The sequence below is a fragment of the Myripristis murdjan genome, chromosome 18 (assembly GCF_902150065.1).
Source record: "Myripristis murdjan chromosome 18, fMyrMur1.1, whole genome shotgun sequence".
NCBI classification, from domain to species: Eukaryota; Metazoa; Chordata; class Actinopteri; order Holocentriformes; family Holocentridae; genus Myripristis; species Myripristis murdjan.
The window spans coordinates 1,007,355-1,032,086 of record NC_043997.1 but is presented as its reverse complement, the minus strand read 5'-3'; the positions used below and the strand labels follow the sequence as shown (position 1 = coordinate 1,032,086).

Sequence of the window (24,732 nt, the reverse complement as noted above, 5' to 3'; positions counted from 1 at the left end):
CCGTGCGGGACGAGCTTCAGGTGTCTCAGCGTGTACAGGAGACACAGGTGAGGACGCGCTGAGGCGGATCAGGAGCGCTGTGAGGAGACTAAAAAATATTACAGAGCTGAGAGGGAAAAAAAACTCTGAATTTCCAAGATTAAAGATGTAGATTTACAAGAAAAAAAATCGTGTATGACGAGATATGACAAGAAAAGAAAAGCCTCACAAATTTATGAATCGGCCCAAGTCACAGCAACGTCTCTTCAGAGTCCAGATGCTGAGGAGGAGGTTGGGGTTCTGGACTCAGACCAGCAGGATTTCCTTCAGACTGGATCCCTCAGGAGGAGACAGACAGGCAGAGCAGACAGACAGGCAGAGCACTGAGACAGGACAAGTCATTTCACCTGCAGGCTGGTTTTACAAAACAAAGACAAAAAACTGAAATTTTATTGCAGCAGAGAAACAAAAATAGATTCAAATGACAGAGAAAATGTCTTCAGAGACTTTCTGTCAGACAGAGAGAGAGACAGAGACAGACAGACAGACAGACAGACAGACAGAGAGAGATAGACAGAGAGAGAGAGAGAGATGGACAGAGAGAGACAGACAGACAGACAGAGACAGACAGAGAGAGAGACAGACAGACAGACAGAGAGAGATAGACAGAGAGAGACAGACAGACAGACAGACAGAGAGAGATAGACAGAGAGACAGACAGAGAGAGATAGACAGACAGAGACAGACAGACAGACAGAGAGACAGACAGACAGACAGACAGACAGAGAGAGAGACAGACAGACAGACAGACAGACAGAGAGACAGACAGGTGTGATGGTGATTCTGGGCTCAGATCAGCAGGATCTCCTTGTTCCTGTAGAATCTGCTGAGGGGATCAGCTGCAGGCCTGAGCCTCGGCCAGCAGGGGGCAGCACAGGTGGAGCCACAGACAGAGAGGAGGAGAGAAACTCTGAGGTTTTTTTTTCTTCTCATAATCTGGTGATTTTAATCTGGAAAATACGGAGTTTTTTTCTCAGGCTATCACACCGTAACACCCCCTACTCCGCCTCTGATTGGCTAAACTCTGACCCTGACAAATGGAGGCAGCCAATCAGAGGCAGAGTTCCCGGAATGCGGGTGGAGGAGCAACATGGCGTCCGGCCGCTGAGCAGAAGATCCTCCTGGTTCCTGTCGCCTCCTCCGGGTTCCTCCGGGTTCTCCCCGGTTCTCCTGGGTTCCTCCGGGTTCTCCGTGTCTGCTGGTTCCCGGCAGCAGCTCCGGTGAAGGTCAGAGAGAGAAACCCTCCTCCTTCTCCTCCTCCTCCTCTGATGAAGGAGCGGCTCCAGCAGGCAGGAGCTCAGCGACACACACACACACACACACACACACACACACACACACACACACACACACACACACACACACACACACACAGCTGTTAAAGACTGAAAGGGGTGTGTGTGTGTGTGTGTGTGTGTGTGTGTGTGTGTTTAACACCTGTGCTGGTTGAGGACGTGTTGCCATGGTAACCTGGTGGAAACCTTATGCCGTTTATTGATGTCGTGATTTCTTTTCGCTTCCTCTTCTCTGTTTGTAAACTCGTTGCGACTGTATGACGTCATGACGTTATGAGGATCCGGTCTGTTTTAGTTTTACTGGATGTTTTATTTTATTATTATTATTTTTTTTTTTTAGTTTTCTCCTCTTGTTTTTATTCCGGGCTTTTTGATTTATTTATGTTAATGGAGCTGCTCACAGTGCTAACAGATGTTTGTGTTTGTCACTGAAATGGAATATTTAAAAGTCATAAATTCATATTCAGTTACTAAATTATCAGAAAACAGTTAAAAAAAATACACAGAAATTTTGTACAAATAAATACACAAATGAATACCTAAATAATTACAAATAATTGCAAAAACACTGAGTACTGGAAAAGTAGCAAAAAAAAAAAAAAAAAAAAATAATAATAATAATAATATATATATATATATATATATATATATATATATATATATATATATATATATATATATAAATTAAATTACAGGAAAATTATCACAACTTTGACTGCAACAGTTTGTAAAAGAAAAAAAAAAAAGTCAGAAATAAAAATTCAAAATCATTCCAATCAACCTCTTTCTCATTGAGTCTTTTTTTTTTTTTTTTTTTTTTTTGGATGATGTCACAGCTGAACGTTGGGAAGAGGAAAGTCTGGTGGAGGACGAGAGGGGCATGCTGGGACATTCAGCCTCAGTCAGAAACATGAGTTCTTCACAGGAGGTGAGGAGAAGATCCACTCTGCTCTGTGTTTCTAGCCAAATATGATATATGACAATAGATGTGACTGTATGAATGTCATTCCATTAGATTTATGGTAGTAAATAATGTGACACAACATGCTGCAAAATATATATGATATGTTTTGTGGTATCTTATGATAAATGGCACAATGACAGCAGCTACAGTGGTGGGAAAACGTTTTGGGACACCCCATGCATTTGTGAAATATTGCATTAAGAATCACTCTTAGGTCTTCAAGTAATACATTTATTTGGAGGCGCCTTTCATGTCACCCAAGGTCACCTTACAGAAGATAAAAGCATAAAAGAGTCGAAAACATAGCATAGAAGAGTCAATGACATAAATTAGAACAAGACAAAGCAGCATAAAGCAGGTGAAGAGCACAGTGTCCAGTTAGAGTGAGTATGCCAGTTTAAACAGGTGAGTTTTGAGGTGGGTTTTAAATGAGGTGATGGAGTCAGACAGTCTTATATGTGGAGGAAGAGAGTTCCAGAGCCTGGGTGCTGAGCAGCTGAAGGCTCGGGCACCCACGGTGCTGAGGCGTGACGTGGGGATGGTTAAGAGTCCAGTAGAGGAAGAGCGGAGGGTGCGGGAGAGAGTGTATTCATGAAGGAGGTCGTGGAGGTAAGTTGGGGCTAGGTTATGGAGAGCTTTAAAGGTGAGGAGGAGGTTTTTGTACTGGATGCGGTATTGTACAGGGAGCCAGTGAAGTTGGATGAGGACAGGGGTGATGTGGTCGGATGATTTGGTGCGGGTGATGATCCAGGCAGCCGAGTTCTGAATCATTTGCAGTTTATTGATGAGTTTGGTGGGGAGTCCGGTGAGGAGGCCGTTGCAGTAGTCGATGCGGGATGTGACGAATGAGTGAACCAGGATTTCAGTGCTGGATTGGGACAGAGATGGGCGGAGCCTGGAGATGTTGCGGAGGTGAAAGAATGCAGTCCGGGTGACATTTTGAATATGGGGTGCAAATGAGAGGGTGCTGTCCAGAATGATGCCGAGGCTCTTGACTTGGGGGGCAAAGGGTACAGGGAATCCATCGATGATGATGGGTGGAACTGGGGTAAGTTGGGTTTTGGTGAGGGTAGATTTGGAGCCGATGAGTAGGGCCTCGGTTTTATCGCCGTTCAGCTTGAGGAAGTTTCTGCTCATCCAGCTCCGGATGTCATCGAGGCAGGTGATGAGGGAGGTGGGGGGGGTGGCAGTGTTGGGTTTGGAGGAGATGTAGACCTGTGTGTCGTCGGCATAAAAGTGAAAATGGACTCCGTGGTGACGGGGGAGAGTGCCAAGGGGGAGGAGGTAAATGATTAAGAGAAGTGGACCCAGAACTGACCCCTGGGGGACACCCAGTGAAACACCAGAACTCCCAGACTTGTGGTTCCTTAGTTGAACAAATTGTTGGCGGTCACTGAGGTATGATGTGAACCATGAGAGTGCAGCACCAGTGATCCCAATGTCAGCCAGACGATGTAGGAGCAGTGGGTGGGAGATGGTATCAAATGCTGCAGTGAGGTCGAGGAGGATGAGAATGGTTAGTAGTCCTGAGTCACCTGCACGGAGGAGGTCATGGTAATTTTGACCAAGGCTGTTTCAGTGCTGTGTTTAGGATGGAAGCCAGATTGGAACGGTTCATGGAGGTTGTTTGTGTCGAGGTGGGACTGTAATTGTGCAGCAACCACCCTTTCAAGTGTTTTGGAGATGAAGGGGAGGTTGGAAATAGGCCGGTAGTGGTTAAGGTTAGCTGGGTCAGCACCAGGTTTTTTCAGGATGGGTGTGATAGCAGCCAGTTTGAGAGAGGGAGGTACGGTACCAGTGGTAAGGGAGGCGTTAATAATGTTGGTGATCATGTGGCAGATGAATGGCAAACAGGCTTTGACAAGGGAGGTCGGGAGAGGATCCAGCTGACAGGTGGTGGTTTTGGCTTTGAGGATGAGTTCTGAGACGGTGTGTTCAGAAACCGGGGTGAAGTTGGAAAGGGAGCTGATGAGAGGCTGGCCAGTGGTGAACATCCAGGGTGGATCATAAGTGGAGGTACATGATGAGGCCAGTTGTTCGTGAATGGTTTTGATTTTTGAGCTGAAGAAGTCCAGGAAGGCAGTACACTGATCGGTGGAAATGTCTGGAGGGAGGGTTTTAGGAGGCTGGAGTGCAATTTACAGCCAGAATACTAAACAAATCCTAAAAAAGCCATTAAAAACTTCAAATTGATTGCTGCCGCCAGATAGCCAGGAAGTGCAGATGCCGTCCTTCAGCAGGTGGATCCACTCTGCAGAAATACAGACGAACCAACAGCTTGGAAGACAAACCAAGATCTGGGCGTCCAAGGGTTTCTTCAGCAAGAAAGGACCCCATCCTGATCCGCATGTGCAGGCAAAACCGCCGAATGACATCACAGGAGCTTCAGCAGCAGTGGTCAAACCAAACTGGTGTCCAGTGTTCCACCCGCACTGCACGTGGCCGACTTTTAGATCATGGCTTAAGGTCCTACAAGGCTATCAAGAAGCCCCTGATCACTGAGAGACAGAGGCTAGCCCGGCGTCGTCGGCCCAGGCACACAAGAACTGGACAGCCAGGAACTGGAAGAAGATTCTGTGGTCAGAGGAATTTGTCAAGAATTTAGTTTTGTTAGTTTTTCTTGTAAACAATAAACAAAAAAATATAATTTGTATTTGTTTGTATCTGTCTAATGCAGCCACACCTTTTGAAACACCAAAAAGATTTTTCCACAAATATTTCATGATAATATTTGAGATTGTGTAAAATTTTAAGGGTGTCTCAAGACTTTTTTCCACCACTGTACATTATGATAATGTGAGGTAATGACAGCAGCTACATGTCCCAAGCCCTCTCACATCTCTCTCTCTCTCTCTCTCTCTCTCTCTCTCTCCCTCTCTCTCTGATGTGAGCAGAAGGACGTGGACAGACGACGGCCTCACAGCTGCCAGCAGTGCGGCAAGTCCTTCATAACGCCGTGGCATTTGCAGTGTCACCAGCGGATCCACAGCGGAGAGAAACCCTACGTCTGCCAGCAGTGCGGGAAGCCGTTCAGGTTCTTGGCCAACCTGGTGACGCACAGGCGCATCCACAGCGGGGAGAAGCCGTACCCCTGCTCGCACTGCGGGAAGAGCTTCCGGGTGGCGGCCTCCAGGAGGGAACATGAGCGCATCCACACCGGGGAGAAACCGTACGGCTGCGAGCGCTGCGGGAAGAGCTTCCGCCTGAGCGGCCTGCTGCAGGAGCACCGGCGCGTCCACTCCGGAGAGAAGCCGCACCGCTGCGAGCACTGCGGGAAGGGCTTCGGCCACCTGAGCTCGTACCGGCGGCACCGGCACATCCACACCGGGGAGAAACCGTATGGCTGCGAGCGCTGCGGGAAGCGCTTCATCGACGCCGGTTCCTTGGATGTCCACCGGCGCGTCCACACCGGGGAGAAACCATACACCTGCGAGCAGTGCGGGAAGAGCTTCAGCCACTCGGCCACGCACAGGCAGCACCGCCGCCTCCACACCGGGGAGAAACCGTACGGCTGCGACGTCTGCGGGAAGAGGTTCACCCAGTGCGGCCCGCTGCAGGTGCACCGCCGCATCCACACCGGGGAGAAGCCGTACTGGTGCGACCGCTGCAAGACCAACTTCTACTGCTCGGCTCAGGTGAAGAGCCACAGGTGCAGCCGGGCGGGGCAGGAAGCCGACACAGGAAGCTGAACTGTTCTCAACCCCGGGAGGAATGCTGCGTTCCAGCGGGGAATTGTACCTGTGAATCACAACTTGAGTCACGAGTCACGACTTCAAACCGTTCCAGGCAGAACTGATAAATACAACTGTCAAGTCAAGTCAAGTCAAGTTTATTTCATCCATAAAGATGAAAATTACAGTGCTTGTACCCACCGTCATGCCCCCACAACACCTCAGTTTAAAACTAAATAATGCGTGCATGCCTATAGTTACAGGCCTAGATAATAGTCTTCAGTTGGCCGCCATTCTTGTGTACAAAACATACACTGCGTGACGTCAAACGAGGAAGTTGGAGTCCGTTGAGCACAATTGAGTTCACAGGCGTGAATTCACAGGTTTGGCTATAGCCCCGCCCACTTTTAACCGGTAAATCACCTGTTACGGGTGGCCTGGAATGCAGCATAATAGTCAGAGATGGACAGAGTACTCGACCCCAGTACTTTTTTTTTTTTTTCTTAGTTTTATTCACACATCATCCAGGGAACACTATACAACAGGTATTTTTTTTTTTTTTTTTTTTACACAATCGGATGTGTGAAAAGGGTCACCCCAAGGAAGCTATTTAAAGCTTTTAATAGGGGGCCCGGTTTTCCATGAATATAAGATATGGGCCAGATATACTTATAATATGGACAACATACAGATAGATAACAGACACACAATAAACAATGGACGATCTCAGTATTCTGGTTACACTGGATTTGATGCAAAGTACAGTAGCAATGTTAACCAAGGGAAATTAGCAGATGCACTAAGATACAGGTATTCATATTATTATTAATCAGCACATTAAACATACATTGCTAGGAGTTGAATTTTTAGTTTTTTCTTGAAAATGGAGATGGAATGTGACATTTTTAGTATTTCATCAAGCTCGTTCAAAATCTGTGGTCCTCTGCACACACGATGCTAAAGCTTGTACATTTTAGTCTTCTTTTTTTTTTCCAGTGATTACTTGAGTAAGAGTAAAAATACTACTGGTCAAAATTTACTCCGTTACAAGTAAAAGTAGCTCAGTCGACATGTTACTCGAGTAAGAGTAAAAAAGTACTTGCTTTTAAAGGTACTGAAGTATCCAAGAGTACATGCTTGTGAGCCTGTGAAGCACATCCCTACAAAACGCATCGGAGATGAAATAATTTGGTGACATGATGAGTTTGTGCTCGTTGTTTCACGCTGTTTTATTCCATTGAAGTTACTAAATTAGTTCATGTAAAGTAACGCCGATCGTATTTATTATAATCTCATGTTTGTTTTGCGTCTCTTAACCTGCGTCTGTCTGGTGGACCTTTAGTTCCTCACCTCCCCTGTTCCAGCTAATTAACGCCAACAAAGCTGTGCCAATCGCAAAATGTTTATTTTAAGAAATTTTATGATGATGGCAACCACCTTAACACTACCGCCACCTAGTGTTCAGGAATGTGGACCGCAAGCGTCTCTATCCGTGCCACTTGACTTTTTGTTGTTGTTGTTGTTGTTGTTTGTTCTTTTTTATTCAAACACATAAAAAAGAAAAAAAAAAGACTGAACCATTTTTGTTGAAATAAATTTTGTGTGGAAGAAGAAAGGACTGATCTTTTTTGTTTGTTTGGTTGTTTTGTGAAAAAAGACTGAAAACAGTTTTGAAGAGAAAACAAATAAAAGGCTGAATTTTGGTTTGGCTTTGGCAGGAAGTGCACTGTCCCTGTAACCCTAAAGTCTGTTTGAACCGGACTGAACTGAATACAGTGACACAGTGACGTCTCACAGGTGATAAAGCCTCTGCCACTCTGCAGAATTTGGTGCTCAGTGTGTGGAAGTTCATTCATTCATTCATAATATCACATTTAAAAAAGAGCATGACAAAATATAAAGCGTGGTAATACATTGAAGCACGCACAAACATCTCATACTCATACACAGCATTTCTGGAAACTAACTGCAACTAAACTGAGTTGGGAAAAAAAAAATCTTGATTAAAATTCTTTTTTAAAAAATACCCAGAAAAGGAAAAATAAAAATAATGTTCAGAAGATGCCATAAAACATCTAAAACTCAAACTAAAACTAAACATTTTGAAGCAATGAAAACTAAAACCAGCAAACCTGCTGCAGAAACTAAACTGGAATCAACTGAGACTGAAAACAAAACGATAACAAAATGATATAATTTGATTTCCTATGCATACAGTCAGGTCCATAAGTATTGGGACAGCGACACAATATTCATAATTTGGCCCTCGTTCACCAACAGTGGATCTGAAACAGAGTCATCAGGATGTTATTATTATACTTGTTAAAAAAAAGACAGGGATAAACAAACAGAAGTATGACATGTAAACAATATGAGCAAACAAAAGCTAAATTGACCGATCGTCAACCAAGATAATATAGTTCATGTTCAAAAGGGGTAGGAAGAAGCCAGAAGCTTTTCAAGTCCTGTCCCTTCATATTGGCTGTGTGACTCAAAAACAACAAATCATTGCTCTCTGCTCAAATTCAATCATCCTGAAAGAAAGGTTAAAGGAAACAGAAGAAGAACAAAAAAAGAAAGTTGAGAAAAATAAATAACTTTTGAAATTAATGATAATATGTGACTGAAACAAACATGACTGTCTGCAGGGAGGCTCAGACCAGATGTTGGACACCATCTCCACCTCTGCACGTCCAGTTCCTGTGGGCAGCATTTCCTGTTAGCTTAGCATAAAGCCTTGAAGTCTATGGGAGTGGTTAGCCTGGCTCCTCCCAGCAGCTCTGGAGCTGCTCTGGTTCACACAGAGGATCAGGTGGATCTCAAACACACACCTTAGAATATCTTTTTAAAACCTGCAGGTGGTTCGAGGAGCAGTCAGGTGGTGGCCCTGTAACCTCTGAACTCATTCCTCCTCCCGTCTGTCGCAGTGACCCTCACACCGCTGGAGGTCCAGGAAGATTCCTGATTTCCTACTTTGTTGCTAATTTCCCTGTTGCCCCATGTTTTTTATTGATTTATTGATTAATTGATTGATTTAAGAGATAGAGTAAATTTCTTCGTCTTTCAAAGTGTTAAATGATGGTGAAGGGTGTCTGAACACAACCTGGGGGAAAAAAAACAAGAGATCTGGTCGAATTCAGTAGAGAGAGAGACAGGCAGACAGACAGAAAGAGAGAAAGACAGATTCTGAATAGTTTTTCTTGTCACTTCAGCTTTATAATCAGAGGCTTTACAACAAAGTGGTTATTCATGGTCATAGTTTTAGTTTCAGTTCAGTTTTCTTCACTTCAGGTTGCAGTCGAGGGTTAAACTCCCCGTTTCTCTGAAACCGCTCCTCATCATGGAATGAAGCAAAGCCTGATACCACTCCTTCCTCCACTTCCTCCTCCTTCCTCCACTTCCTCCTCTCAATCAGACACATTATGTCCAGACGTCTCCTTGCTCCTCCTCCTGTCACAGATCTGCCAGTTTAAAGACGGAAACGAGTCTCTGTGAATCAGCAAACCAACAGCAAGAAACAGCAGCAGGTTTGGTTTGGACGGGAGCTCAGCTTTTATTCTTCTGAGGGTGGAGAAACGAGCAGAACCTCCTCGCTGCTCCTCTTCTTCTCCTCTGGTTCTCCTCTTCTTCTCCTCTGGTTCTCCTCTGGCTCATGAGGGAGTGGACAGTCCATCTGTGTGTCTTCTGTCTTCATGCTGCTGCTCTGAAAGTGACGTGTCTGCTTCACAGCGTGAGTAGCCGTCAGTTCCCAGCTTGGTATTTGAGTCTGTGTGTGTCATCAGTATTGATTCTGGCTGATGGGTTCAGCAGCTTGTTGATGTCACTGCTCTGACACCAACACTGTCGCTGTGCCTCGGACTCTGATTTACAGAGGTGTGTAGGCTGTGGAGTGCAATAACTCCTTGATATTTGAGCAGTTAGAAAGTCTTCAGACCTGCTTCACCTTTTTCACTTTTGTTATGTTGCAGCCTGATGCTACAATCCTTTCAATTGATTTTTTCTCATTAATCTGCACTCAGAGCCCAATGATGACAAAGTGAAAACCGAATTGTAGAAATTTTTGTAAATTTATTAAAATGTAAAAACCTGAAATATCACATTAACATCTCTTTGGGCAAATTGAATCGTAGGCAACTGGACTTGTATTTGGGGGCTTCATCTTTTGAACTGATGAAGCCCCTTGGATAAGAGGTGAAACGTCTTCCTAAGGCAAATACAAGTCCACTTGCCTACGATTCAATTTGCCCCAAGAGAACGATGACCTGGATAAATGAGAATATCCAAAGACACATTGACATCAGTATTCAGAGCCTTTCCTCAGCACTTAGTTGAAGCCTCTTTGGCAGCAGGTCCAGCCTCCAGTCTTTCTGGGTATGAAGCAACAGGCTCTGCTCACCTGGACTGGGGGATTTCCTGCTTCTTCTTTGCAGATCCTCTCAGGCTCGCTCAGGTTGGATGGGGAGCGTCGGTGGGCGGCCATGTTCAGGTCTCTGCAGAGATGTTGGACAGGGTTCAGGTCAGGGCTCTGGGCTCTGGGACCTTCACAGAGTCCCTGAGCCTCTCCTGTGTTGTCTTGGCTGTGAGCTCAGGGTCTCTGTCATGTTGGAAGGTGAACCTTCAGCCCAGTCTGAGGTCCTCCCAGTCTGAGGTCCTCCCAGTCTGAGGTCCTGAGCTGTGGAACAGCTTCTCACTGAGGAGATCTCTGGACTTTGCTCCATTCAGCTTTCCCTCAGCCCTGACCAGTCTCCCAGTCCCTGCTGCTGGAAAACACCAGCCTGATGCTGCCACCACCAGGCTGCCCTGCTGGGATGGTACTGGGATGGTACTGGGATGGTACTGGGATGGTACTGGGATGGTACTGGGCAGGTGATGAGCGCTGCCTGGTTTCCTCCAGACAGAACGTTTGGAACTGAGGCCAAACAGTTCAGTCTTGGTTCCATCAGAGCAGAGAATCTGGTTTCTCCCAGTCTGAGAGTCCTTCAGCTGCTTTTCTGCAAACTCAGCAGCTTCCATGTGTTTTGCTCTGAGGAGAGGCTTCCGTCCAGCCGCTCTGCCATGAAGCCCAGATCAGTGGAGGCTGCAGTGATGGTTGTCCTTCTGGAGCTTTGTCCCGTCTCCACACAGGATCTCTGGAGCTCAGTCACAGTGACCAGCAGCTTCTTGGTAACCTTTCTTACTGAGGCCCTTCTCCCACGATGGCTCAGTTTGGCCGGGCGACCGGCTCCTGGAAGAGTCCTGGTTGTGCCAAACTTCTTCCCTTTGAGAATCATGGAGGCCACTGAGCTCCTGGGAACCTTCAGTGCAGCAGAAAGTTTTTGCAGCCTTCCTCAGATCTGAGCCTTGCAGCAGTCCTGTCTCTGAGCTCTGCAGGCAGCTCCTCTGACCTCATGGTTTCTGCTCTGATATGCAGGTCAGCTGTGAGGCCTTCTATAGAGAGCTGTGGGCCTTTCCAAATCATGTCCAATCGATTTAATTGACCACAGGTGGACTCTGATCAAGGTGTAGAAACATCTCAGCAACCATCAGGAGAAATGGGAGCCACCTGAGCTAAACTTCAAGTGTTGTTGCAAAGGATCTGAATGCTGATGTCAATGTGATATTTCAGTTTTTTTCTTTTTAATAAATTTACAAAAATTTTCTACGATTCAGTTTTCACTTTGTCATCATGGGGCTCTGAGTGCAGATTAATGAGAAAAAATGAATTTAAACGATTGTAGCATCAGGCTGCAACATAGGGGTCTCAATACTTTCTGCATGCACCTGGCACCAGTTACATCATGAATTAAAGGTGCAGTCCGCTGCTCCCAAAAGCAGCCAGCAGCTAAGTCTTACTCTGCATTTTATTAATATTTCTTTCTAAACATGCTTATTAATATTCTATGTTTTTGTTTGTTCTGTTACAAATGATATGGATGTCCAGATGCCTGTCCGTAGTTAGTTCTTCCATAGTTGGAGAATTAATGATGATTATTAATGCACATTCTTCCTTTTGTGTTTGTATTTCAGAACCAGCTCCAGCTTCACCTGTGTTCTCACCTGGGCTCTCAGGAAACTGGGATCAGCATTCAGTTGTCTTTTTGTGAAGTTCTTGTGGGACACCTCTGTGGCGGGCCAGTCGCAGTTAACCAGCCTTTAGTGGTTTTTCACAGAGGAGAAGTCAAAGTCTCAGACCTTCACTGTCACTGAGAGCTGACATGGCACAGGGAGGAACTCAGCTGGACTCTGAAAAATTCTCCTGTTCCATCTGTCTGGATCTACTGAAGGATCTGGTGACTCTTCCCTGTGGTCACAGCTACTGCATGAGCTGTATTAAATCCCACTGGGATGGAGAGGACCAGAGGAGAATCTACAGCTGCCCGCAGTGCAGACAGACCTTCACCCCAAGGCCTGTCCTGCGGAAAAACACCATGTTAGCAGAGTTAGTGGAGGATCTGAAGAAGACGGGACTCCAAGCTGCTCCTCCTCATGGCTGCTATGCCGGACCTGGAGATGTGGCCTGTGATGTCTGCACTGGGAGAAAGCTGAAAGCCCTCAAGTCCTGTCTGGTGTGTCTGGTCTCTTACTGCCAGCAGCACCTCCAGCCTCACATTGAATCTCCTGCCTTTGAAAGCCACAAGCTGGTCGACCCATCCAAGAACCTGAAGGACAAGCTCTGCTCTCGTCATGACGAAGTTTTGAAGATCTTCTGCCGCACCGATCAGCAGTGCATCTGTTATCTCTGTTCTATGGATGAACATAGAGGCCATGACACAGTCTCAGCTGCAGCAGAAAGAACCGAGAGGCAGAAAGGGCTTGAGGAGAATCGCAAAACAATCCAGCAGAGAGTCCAGGACAGAGAGAAAGACATGAAGGTGCTTCAGGAGGAGGTGGAGGTCTTCAATCGCTCTGCTGATGAAGCAGTGGAGAACAGCGAGAAGATCTTCAGCGAGCTGCTCCGTCTGCTTGAGAAAAGAAGATCTGATGTGAAGAAGCAGATCAGATCGCAGCAGGAAGCCGAAGTGAGTCCAGCAAAAGAACTGGAGGTGAAGTTGAAGCAGGAGATCGCTGAGCTGAGGAGGAAAGACGCTGAGCTGGAGCAGCTCTCACACACAGAGGATCACACACATTTCCTGCACAGTTACCCCTCGCTGTCAAGTCTCAGTGGATCTACAGACTTTCCCTGCACCGATATCCGTCCTCTGCGGCGCTTTCAGGATGTGACTGCAGCTTTGACAGAGCTCAGAAATAAACTACAGGGCGTTCTTAGTGAGGACTGGACTAAGATCTCACTGACAGTGACTGAACCAGATGTTTTACTGTCACAACCAGAACCCAGAACCAGAGCTGAGTTGTTACAATATTCATGTCAAATCACACTGGATCCAAACACAGCACACCGAGAGCTGGCTTTATCTGAGGGGAACAGAAAGGCGACAGGAATGCGAGAAAAGCAGTCGTATCCTGGTCGTCCAGACAGATTCATTTCATTCTGTCAGGTCCTGAGCACAGAGGGTCTGACTGGACGTTGTTACTGGGAGGTGGAGTGGAGCGGTGTGAGAGTTTCCACAGCAGTTGCATATCCAGATGTGAGCAGAAAAGGGAGTGAAAGTCGATTTGGATATAATGACAAGTCTTGGGCATTAGAGCGTCACAACAACAGTTATAAATTCATCCATAACAGTGAGGAAACTCCCATACGAGGCCGTGTGTCCTTCAGAATCGGAGTGTACCTGGATCACAGAGCAGGTGTTCTGTCCTTCTACAGCGTCTCTGAAACCATGACTCTCCTCCACAGAGTCCAGACCACGTTCACTCAGCCGCTCCACGCTGGGATCTGCTTGATTTACTATGGATCCACTGCTGAGCTGTGTGAGCTCAAGTAGACAGAAATGATGATTTGTAAGATTCTGGGTTTTCTCATCTCTGCGGTTTTTCTGCTCTGCAAGAACATGATGTCCAAGATTATTTGTCCCTGCAGAAAAGGGCATGTAGGAGAGGAAGAACAGCAGCTCCATAAAGAAGGAGGACATTACGAACCCAGCAGACTCACAATGGCAGATTCAGGGATTCACAATGTTAAGAGCTTCATTAGAGTTTTTATAACTACTGTGTTCATTGGTTTTATTTTAAACATAACTTTCTGTTTTAGCTGTTTTCATTTAAGCAACTGATTATTTTATCGTTTTGGATTCTTTGTGTGTTTTATGTTTTGTCAGTCCTTCTGGGAATCCAGATGTTTTTGGTCATAACACAAAAACAAGCAGGTGGGTTGCGCCTTCCACCGACCTCTGAGGCAAAAAAAAAAAACGATACTCATTGGCCTCAAGGTGGCGCTGTAATAATTTCATAATCTTAAAGAAATGTAAATTTGTCAATCCTTTTTGATTGTACAGGTCAACCACTTTTTATGAAAATAGTGAAGTACCTGTGGACAGGTTGAGAGTCAGGCTTTGGAACGTGTCCAGGAGTGAATACAAACTGACCTGTACCAAAGTCAGTTTGGAGCATCTCGGGTCGATACGTAAACAACTCATGACAGCCAGTCCCAGTTCCTTGACATTACACATCATCATCATCATCATCATCATCATCATCATCATCATGTTCAACCACTTATCCGGAGTCAGGTCGCAGAGGAAGCAGTTTCAGCGGGGAAACCCAAACTTCCCTTTCCCCGACAACATCAGCCAGCTCTGACTGGGGGATCCCGAGGAGCTCCCAGGCCAGTGTGGAGATATAATCTCTCCACCTGGTCCTAGGCCTGCCCCGTGGCCTCCTCCCAGCTGGACGTGCCAGGACAACCTACCTTGGGAGGAGCCCTGGTGGCATCCTTACCAGATGCCCGAACCACCTCAACTGGCTCCTTTCCACGCAAAGGAGCAGCGGCTCTACTCCGAGTCTCTCACAGATGACTGAACTTCTCACCCTATCCCTAATGGAGAGGCCAGCCACCCTCTTGAGAAAACCCAGTTCGGCTGCTTGTATGCACGACCCTGTTCTTTCAGTCATGACCCATCGCTCATGACCACAGGTGAGGGTAGGAACAAAGACTGACCGGTTGATTGAGAGCTTTACCTTCTGGCTCAGCTCTCTTTTTGTCACAACAGTGCAGTATACATCCCAAACTTGAAATAAAGAAATAAGGTAAAGAACAAATTTTGGTTCACCCGGAAATGGTGTCCAACATCTGGTCTCAGTCTGGGGGCGTAAAGGAAAGGAAAAGGGGGATTTCACCCAAAACATTGGAGGATTCCTTTAACCAGAATCACAGTAGCTGAAGTGACTTTGCTTGGCTTTGAGAGTTGTTTTGTTCTGAATTGGTAACCTGTTGAAATGTCACAGGAGTGTTTCCGTCCCTCAGCCGAGCCGGCAGCAGATGTTTTCTCTGTGTTCCAGCTGAACTCATGTTCCTGTGTTCATTTTGTAACTTTGCTCAGAAAAGTGTGAAGCCAGATCTGATGTTTCTTATCCTCAGCAGCAGGAACTCACAGCGGCGTCGACACGCTCTGTTTGGATTCGCATTTTATTCTCATTTGTCTGCTTTCTCTTCCTCTTCTTAAGTTTTAATTTTTTGGTTTTTCTTGTCATTTTCTTTTTTTTTTTCCCTTTCAGAATTGTTGGTAAATCTGTGAATTTTAGCTGTGAACATAGCTCTGAAATACATAGCCTTCTCATAATTACTTTTTGAAGACTTTTTTTTTTTTTGTTAATTTTTTTTTAATTATTGGGTAATTTTGTGACTATTTTCTGGCAGATTCTTTAGTGTTAGAATTTGGGGGTAGTATTGTAGTAGCTTTTGCACAATTTTACTTTATTTTTTAGTAATTTTTTTGTGACTTATTTTATATTTGACATCTGCTGATAATTTGTTGTTGTTTGTTAATAATTTGATAATTTGTCATTTCTGGTAATTTTTTGAACAATTGTAATCACAAATTGTGTTGCATTTTTATGATCATTTTCTTATGTTTCTGTTTGGTTTTTTTTTTTAAGGGGGTGGGGGTGGCATTCTGTGGTATTTTTAAAAGAAATCGGTGACGTTGAGCCACAATGTAAACACAGTGAATGTTTTGAATAATAATAAAGATGATTTCCTCCTAGTCTGAATAAAATATGTCTTCTGTAATCCTGTCTGTCTGTCTGTCATCTTAGATTGAGCAGCGCCGCTCCAGATTTCAGGGTTTCAGAAAATGAAATGAATGACGGCGTGTTCAGGCCGTCATATAGTAACCTTGAATTAAAAGGTTACTACATAACAGTGAATTAAAAGGTTACTGTATACATAGTAACCTTTTAATTCACTGTTTAAATATCTGTTCTGGCATTTATTCCTTATATTCCTTATTAGCGCATATCAAATCAGATAATGTGTGATATGCATGTGTAAACAGAATAATTCAAAGAACTTGTAATTGACTTTTTTTCTTGTCTTTGTGTGTGTAATCAACATGTGAATTTTTATAGTGATATCTGAAAGTAAAATGTTGAACCCCTTTCCCCTGTGTGTTAAAAACAGTGTTTTTTGGTAATATGTGGTCATATAGAGGTGATTTTGTAAACTTTCCACCAATGGGATTCCTTGGGACTTTTTCCCCCTCACTCAGGACAAACTGAGGATACAGAATCAGTTGAGTTTGCTTCTCTTGCAATTTGTCCTAGGTTGACCCCAATTTTGGCCTCAAATGACTGGACTAGAAGGGGCACCCTGGAGGCAGTGGGGCTGCTGTTCACTCCGGCCACCAGGGGGCGGCGTGGCCACAGCTCCTGCCGCTCCCTCGTCACGTGACGCGGCAGGCCGCCTCAGCTTCCGCTAGCCAGCCAGCTAGCACGTCAGCTAACCGTGAGAGCGGCAGCAGCCAGCCGGACGCCAGCGCCTCACAACACGGAAATACAGCCGAGCCGACTCGCCTCCAGCCGAACCTCTCCGCCGGTGAACAGCCCGCAGCTCGACCCGCTCCCCCCGGTTCCTCCCGCGGCTCTCCGTCCTCCCTGTCCGGACCGGTCCTGACCCGAAACATGTCGGCGGTGCAGCGGATGAAGGTGGCGAACGAGCGGCACAGCAAGACCATCACCCAGCGGGGACACGTCCAGAAAACAGCGGTGAGGCGACGGAGCCGCGGGCAGCCAGGCCGCTCCCTCTGCGGCCTGCTGCACACGGAGCCTGAACACACCTGCTGGGTCACACCTGCTGGGTCACACCTGAGGGTCCAGGTGTCGGAGAGCCGAGCCGGCCGTGCTCACAGACGCACGCCAGGTGTTAGCCTGTTAGCCGGCAGAGCTAGCGACTGACTGGCCGTTAGTGTGTGCTCACCTGGAGCCCAGCCAGCCAGGTGTAACTCACTGAAAACACACATAATGTTAGGAGAACATGCGGAAATGCGTTAAACAACTGATAAACAATTTGTTCACTCGCTTGCCGTCGAAACATCGTTTTCCACCAAACCTCATTCAAAATATCCGTCAAAGTGATGCGGCTCTGTTGGCGTGTAATTTAAATTATCACGCAATAACTTCACCGGTTTGCTGCGTGATGATGTTCAAAGCGGCGCACAGGCAACACACCAAACTTCTTTTATTTTAATAAACGCTTCACTTTTATATGAGTGACGTTAAAACGCACCGCGGTTGACGGAGGCGTGCGAATCGGTCACTAAAAGTATAAAATTAATCAAAATAAGTTTTGCTTGGCGACTCCTATGTGTGCCGAAATGGCGAGCGGCCTCAGCTGGTTGTAAAAACGTCTTTGGTCATGTGTTATAGATTATCCACGTTGATTAAAATGCGGGTGAGCATGAAAATAACAGATTTTCTGAATGGAGTTTGGTGACGCTCCTTTCTTTCGCCTAAAGGAAGTTTCTGCGTGTTGAGCCGCGGCCCGGCGTGCTGACGTGATTTAGCGGAGAACCACTGACAGGATGACTCGTAGTGTTTTGTGCGTGTCTTCCAAAACCACAGAGGAAGAGGCAGAACATGTTGCTTTGGTAGTACAGAGGAAATTAAAGCGACCGGCTCAGATTAACCCACAGGACTGGCCTCCTGTCAGCCTGTCACTGTCATTCATTAACAAATGTTCCAGTGAAATGAGCTCAACATGACCGTGTTATCTTTTGGTCCGTTTTTTCCACACTGATCTGATGATATCCAAGTCATTTTTATCTCATGTCCTCTTTCTCTGTGCTCTTGACTCTTATCAGTACCAAAATTGTCGCTGTGCTCTTGTGCAACAGCTCAGTTTATTATATGACGTTTGTCTTTGCCGTCTTAAAAACATGACAAACTCTCAAGTGTGAAATTCCTGCACATTTGTTTATTTTCTCCGTCTTCTGTTTGAACCGGAGAAAAATAAGCCACTAAGAACCAGCATATGTTTTATTCCTTTATTCAACAGGGACAGGGCACAGCAGCCTGATGAGATCCTGGTACAAGCGTGCTGCGTGCTCATTGGCTCCCTGACGCCGGTGGGATTTACTCCTTAGGCGTCGACATTTAGTACCAAATGACACTCGCCACCGAATTTTGGTGCCATGGCGTTTTTCAATACCTGACAGTATTGAAGGAATTCAGTCGGTGCCGTAAAAGCATCTAAATTCGGTTCCCGGCCTTGTTTGAGGTGACAGATTACCAGTCCAAATTGACAGATTAGCAATCTGAGATGATAGATCAGTGTGGGCGGGGCTTGGGGTTTTCAGGTGTGCTCCTGCAGGTGGAGTTCTTTTCTCTGCTCAGCCACAGTTGCTGTCGGTTCTTCTTCTGCTGTTTGGAAGCCAGTAGGACCTGCAGTATTTATGACTCTGTGTGTGTGTGTGTGTGTGTGTGTGTGTGTGTGTGTGTGTGTGTGTGTGTGCGCAGCGTCCAGTAAACGATGACAAGTCCCCGGTGGGTCCGTGGCTCCTGGCTCTTTTCGTCTTCGTGGTGTGTGGATCAGGTGAGCTACAGTTCACTGGTTGACTGTTGATTTTATTTATTGATTATTGCTGATAATCAGCTGGTGGATCCAGAGGCTTGCTGTTTTTTTTGTGTTTGTTTGTTTTTGTTTTGTTTTTTTTTCTTCCTGGCTTGTTTCCTTTGCTTCCTGGTCAGAGGAAGCTGGGAGCTGCTCTGAGTCTCACAGGGAAAGTCAAAATGATGAGCCTGATGTCTCGTGTGTTCAGTAGAAAAGTCAAACTGTGATCAGAGCAAACGTGCAGCGAGGGCTTTAACGCAGCGTCTCTACATACACTGTCAGTGCAAAGACGCCAGTGTCCTGCAGCCGCCCAGAATTCTGTTTCAGCTGTCCCAAACTAAAGTTTCCTTAAATAAATAAATAATAATAATAATAATAAACTGCATGATAAATGTTGTCAGGGTGCGAAATGCCCACCTGCAACCTGCAATTTGCAGAAAAATTTCCAAGATTGCAGAAAAAAATAAAAACAACAACCAGGTAATTTTGTCCTTTTCCACCCAGTCTGGCTTGTAAAGGGTCCAATAAAGACTAAAGATGGTTATAAACAGTTTCAGGGTGATTTCTTCTTAATAAAATCTGCAAATACCCGTAAAATATTTGGTGTGGAAGACGCAGGCGGTGCTCTGTTCATGTCCGTGTTGTGAAACTCCCTCCTGGGAACGAGCAGCCCTCCTGTGCTGATGAGTAAATGCACTGAAGTCGGTGAACATCGGAGCCCTTCGGAAACTCGCCGCAAGAAAAAATGTCCCGAATTCCTAAAAGTCACAGCCTCTGGATCCTCGCCGGACGTTTCCACTGAGGACGAGTCCGAAGGGTCTGGCCTGGTTCCTGGGGAAGAGGACTCGGCTGCAGGGCCACCAGCGGGGCCGTCCCGGGCCCAAGGAAGCACACCAGACCCCCCCACCTCGACCTCAGTGGACACAGGACATGTGGAACATAAAGCAGCTCTCAGATCTGTGTTTCACAGGCTGAGCAGTGAAGCCCTGGGCATGCAGACTGACTCTGTGTCTGTTTCAAATCAAATCAAACCAAATCAAGCTTTATTGTCATTTAGCTACACATACAGCAGTAGTGCACACAGAATGAGATAGTGCTTCTCACTTGGGATCCCATTAAACAAACTAAAATTTAGATATATAACACACCCCCCCCCACACACACACACACGCACACCCCCAAGGCACTGGGCAATGTCTGTATAATAAATAGGCACAAATAAATAGGTATGAGCACAATAAATATGTAATAAATAATGAGTGATGGGTGAGGTCAGCAGTTTAAAGTCTAGCAGCTTTCTGCAGGAAGCTGTTAGACTGTCTGGTGGTTTTGCTTTTCAAGCTTCTGAACCGTTTGCCTGATGGCAGCAGGTCAGAGTGTCTCAGTTTACACATCATGTTGCTTCAGTCAGTAGATCAATACAGTTCTCAGAGCCTCAGAGTGTTTATTTAGAACAGGGAATGATCAGAATATGCTTTGAGATTTGAGATAATCCGTCTTTAAATCACAGTGTGAACTCCATTCTTAAACAAAGCCGTGTGTGATGCTGCTGTCAGCTCTGCCAGGCGAGGCGGCTCAGAGGAAGGAAGAACAGCTCGCCGATGTGCAGAAAAACTATTTGACAACTTGCAATTTTGCAGAAAACAGAAAAAAAAGGTATTTAGAGCCGTGGTAGAGTGACGACTTGGTTTCAGTAGCTCGTCGCCTCGCTGCTCCGCCGTCTGAATCTGAAACTCAGACCAGCCCGCCTGGCTTCGTTTTTCTGTCTCGGGTTTATTTCTGTAGCCGTCTGATCAGTAACCACGTCGCTGTGCACCTCTCTGATTGGTCCGTGGCAGCGGCTCTCAAACAGGGCCGTGCAGGGGTGGATCCTCAGACACACACTCACACACACACACACACACACTCACACACACACACACTTTGTACACGTCTCATAGTAAACAAAGTATTTTCACAACAGCCTCATGGTTTAATCTTCAGTTCTGTTTGTTTTGACCAATCCAACGGGACAGATTACCGATTCGAGGGGACAGATTACCAGTCCGAGGGGACAGATTACCAGTCCGAGGGGAGAGATAACCAGTCTGAGGGGACAGATTACCGATCCGAGGGGACAGATTACCGGGGACAGATTACCAATCCAAGGGGACGGATTACCGATCCGAGGGGACAGATTACTGATCCGAGGGGACAGATTACCGATCCGAGGGGACAGATTACCGATCCGAGGGGACAGATTACCAGTCATAGGGGACAGATTACTGATCCGAGGGGACAGGTTACAGATCTGAGGGGACAGATTACCAGTCTGAGGGGACAGGTTACCGATCCGAGGGGACAGATTACCAGTCTGAGGGGACAGATTACCAGTCTGAGGGGACAGATTACAGATCCGAGGGGACAGATTACCAGTCTGAGGGGACAGATTACAGATCCGAGGGGACAGATTACCAGTCTGAGGGGACAGGTTACCAATCCGAGGGGACAGATTACCAGTCTGAGGGGACAGATTACCAGTCTGAGGGGACAGGTTACCGATCCGAGGGGACAGATTACCAGTCTGAGGGGACAGATTACCAGTCTGAGGGGACAGACTACCAGTCTGAGGGGACAGGTTACCGATCCGAGGGGACAGATTACCAGTCTGAGGGGACAGATTACCAGTCTGAGGGGACAGACTACCAGTCTGAGAGGACAGGTTACCAATCCAGGGGGACAGGTTACCAGTCTGAGGGGACAGATTACCAATCCAGGGGGACAGGTTACCAGTCTGAGGGGACAGGTTACCAGTCTGAGGGGACAGGTTACCGATCCGAGGGGACAGATTACCTCACATCAGTTTGTCCTTGTTTCTCAGGCTCGGCTCCAGTCATAATTAAATTTGGGATGATGAGTGTCGGTGCTGTCCTGTACCTCTGAGCCCAGCTGCTCGTTTTCCGGGACACCTGTAATCTGGATTGGCTGCCTCCGGGCCGTTCTTGGCAAAACGAGGAATAGATTAAAGGCTTAGTGTGAGTTATTGAAAGTTATTGGAAGAGGAAGTCACTGAAGGTCAGGGAACATTAATGAGACTGAGGGAGAGTCATGGGAAAACAAACAGTGAGGAATAACTTTTATAGCCTCACTACAGTCTAATTGGTCTAACTGAAGTGTGTGTGTGTGTGTGTGTGTGTGTGTGTGTGTGTGTGTGTGTGTGTGTGTGTGTGTGTGTGTGTGTGTGTGTGTGCGTGCTTCAGCCATCTTCCAGATCATCCAGAGCATCAGGCAGGGCTTGTGATGACCTCGACCCAGGAAGAGCCTCTGCTGTGGGGGAGCTGCCGCCCGACGCCCCCCCCGCCCACACACACACACACACACACACACACACACACACACACAGACACACACTGCAAATTCAGGCAAATAGGAAGACACAGACTTGTTTACTAAACCTGACGTCTTACTGAGACACACACACACACACACACACACACACACACACACACACAGCTTCCTGTGATATTTCCTGTTTGAATCTGAGCTCACTCCTCTTCCCACTGTGACCCAACCTCTCTCTCTCTCTCTCTCTGTCTCTCTCTCTCTCTCTCTCTCTCTCTCTCTCTCTCTCTCTCTCTCTCTCTCTCTCCCCCTCTCTCTCTCCCTCGGTGGTGTTAAGGGCAGTAAATATCTCGGTTTGTCTTCTATTGATTAATAATACTGACAAGATATTGGTTATTAATAATATTTGGATCTTATTGTTACACTGGCTGTTGATGTTTTATTGTTTTGGGGCTTGAAAATACATTTTACCACAATCGGTTTGTTTGTAATATGAAGGGTTTTTTTTTTTTTTTTTTTTCTTATTTTGTGTCTTAAATCTCCTTTCCTCATCTCCTCTCCTTTCTTCCTTCAGTCTGAATGCATTCGTCCAGCAGAGTTTTATCCTGTCTGTCTGTCTGCCTGTCTGTCTGTCTGTCTGCCTGTCTGTCTGTCTGTCTGTCATGATGTGTTCAGGTTCACGGGAAAAGCCGAGGGGAAAAAAGTTCGACTGATGCATCGGTACTGATGTTGTCATGGTAACAACCCCTCCCACTTGAGATTAAGCCCTCGTCCAAGCCCCTCCCACTTGACATTAGCCCCTCCCCCCAGATCCTAGCTCCTCCCTCGTCAAAGCCCCTCCCCCCCTGAGGTTCAGCCCTTTGTCCTTCGAATCGTGATTGGCCTTGAGATTGGCCACACCTCCTTGCGGTGATTGGTTGTTTTAGGTAGTTTGGCCCCGCCCCTCTGCGGAGAATGGCGATTTGTCAAAATGAAGCAAAGCGTTGATGGCACAAGCTTTAATATTCAGTCTTCCAGATGGAAACTCGCCGTTTGCAAACGTTTAGATCCTGAAATGTCTTTTAATTTTCAGCACCTAAAATAAACAGGAACATGACAGAAATGGGCCTGGAACCAATTTTTGGTTGTTGTTTTTTTGTTTTTTTAGGAAATTAAATGCCACTTTTCTTGCCTTTTTTCCTTTTTGAATTGGAAAGTAGATCCGGCAGGTTAGCGTCTGCAGGAAACGTCCACAAAGTAACCTTGGGCCAGGAAGAAATCAAGTCATTGTACTTAATTGTAATTGTAGTTAATGAATTGTTTTTATATTGTTGTAATAGGCACATCTGGTGATTCATCTTATTATTTTTTATCGTCTGTGGTGAAAATGAATATCCGGTTCCTGTCTTCAACGTCGGCTCCTCTGTTGAGAAAATTTGCGAAGATTTGATTTGGTTGAAATTTCGAGCGAGGCCCACAGGTGCAGCGTGAGGTCAGGTAGAGATCCGGTGACTTTAGTGAACCGGTGAGGTCGTCGGGGCTGAATCGGCCCCCCCGGCAGCGGTTTGTGTTTCCTCGCTCGTCGACACGCCGGCGTCGGCTCGGTGCATCGGTCGAACGCCGTCCCTCGGCGGTCAGGAAGCGCGGCTCGGCCTCGGGCTGCACGTCAGGGAGGCTCAGGCTCAGATCACATCAGACGCTGCAGCTTCCTGCCACTTCCTGATCAGACCCGGTGAAGCTTCCTGTGTGTTCAGCTGTTGTGCTCCTCTCTGGACGACATGCACCGCTTTTATACAAATAAACTACGTATTTTCTCTAACGCCTTTTCTCTCTCTGTGTGTGTTCTTGCACCTCAAACCAGCAGAACTTTGTTGCAGATTCTAGCCGAGATCCCAAACAGGAGGAAATGTGTGTGAAATGATGCACAGGACATGCAGATCTCTTCTATCTGATGCGGTTCTGCAGCGTCTTGGTTTGACTTGCTAGAATGGAGCTTCAGCAGAGACGCTGCAGGGTGGAAGATAAGGGGAAAGAAAAATTTAAATTGTGCTGAAAATCTCCCTTTAAATGTCACTTTGAAGCTACTAAAGGGTAAATTTATTTGGAACATTGAGACTAAGGGAAAATCAGAGTTTAAGGGTAAGAGAAAAGGAACAATCTCCTCTAACCTTCACTTTGATGGTACTTAAGGGTAAATATAACGGAAAACTACAGTTCAAAGGATTTTAAAAATGGCATACAAGCTCAAATCATGCAAAAAGTCTACTTGAGCTGGAGATGTGAAACTGTTGACGGGGAAATCAGTGTTTTAAGAAAAAAAAAGACCAAACCAGCTCAAATCATCCTCCATTAAGTCCAACTTTGAAGCTACTTCAGTGAAAACCGGAGTCTGTGTTGTGAAAATCTCCTTTAACCTTAACTTTGATGCTATTTAAGGGTAAATATAAAGGAAAACTATAGTTCAAAGGATTTAAAAAACTGCAAACAAGCTCAAATCATGCAAAAAAAAAAAATCTAACTGTAAATCATCCATTAAGTCCA

General features: G+C 46.1%; 3 protein-coding genes across 4 annotated transcripts; all 3 read left to right on the top strand.

The window, feature by feature from the left end:
• The first annotated feature begins 1,076 nt into the window (after nucleotides 1–1,076).
• LOC115376683 (zinc finger protein 239-like) lies at nucleotides 1,077–6,447 on the top strand. 2 transcript variants are annotated; one of them, XM_030076433.1, is made up of 3 exons: nucleotides 1,077–1,265; nucleotides 2,171–2,262; nucleotides 5,193–6,447. In XM_030076433.1, the coding sequence occupies exons 2-3, from the start codon at nucleotides 2,215–2,217 to the stop codon at nucleotides 5,985–5,987; spliced, it is 843 nt and encodes a 280-aa protein (XP_029932293.1). In that variant the 5' UTR covers nucleotides 1,077–1,265; nucleotides 2,171–2,214; the 3' UTR covers nucleotides 5,988–6,447. The 2 variants fall into 2 exon arrangements, with proteins under 2 accessions (XP_029932293.1, XP_029932292.1); XM_030076432.1 differs by having other exon boundaries at nucleotides 5,190–6,447.
• Nucleotides 6,448–12,094: 5,647 nt separating this feature from the next.
• On the top strand, nucleotides 12,095–14,027 carry LOC115376659 (tripartite motif-containing protein 16-like). The gene has a single exon (XM_030076393.1). It carries the CDS (start codon nucleotides 12,164–12,166, stop codon nucleotides 13,829–13,831), a length of 1,668 nt encoding a protein of 555 aa, XP_029932253.1. The 5' UTR covers nucleotides 12,095–12,163; the 3' UTR covers nucleotides 13,832–14,027.
• A 2,724-nt stretch (nucleotides 14,028–16,751) lies between these two features.
• Nucleotides 16,752–24,010, top strand: LOC115376731 (stress-associated endoplasmic reticulum protein 2). Its single transcript, XM_030076506.1, has 3 exons — nucleotides 16,752–17,048; nucleotides 18,798–18,873; nucleotides 22,131–24,010. The coding sequence occupies exons 1-3, from the start codon at nucleotides 16,965–16,967 to the stop codon at nucleotides 22,169–22,171; spliced, it is 201 nt and encodes a 66-aa protein (XP_029932366.1). The 5' UTR covers nucleotides 16,752–16,964; the 3' UTR covers nucleotides 22,172–24,010.
• Nucleotides 24,011–24,732: the final 722 nt, after the last annotated feature.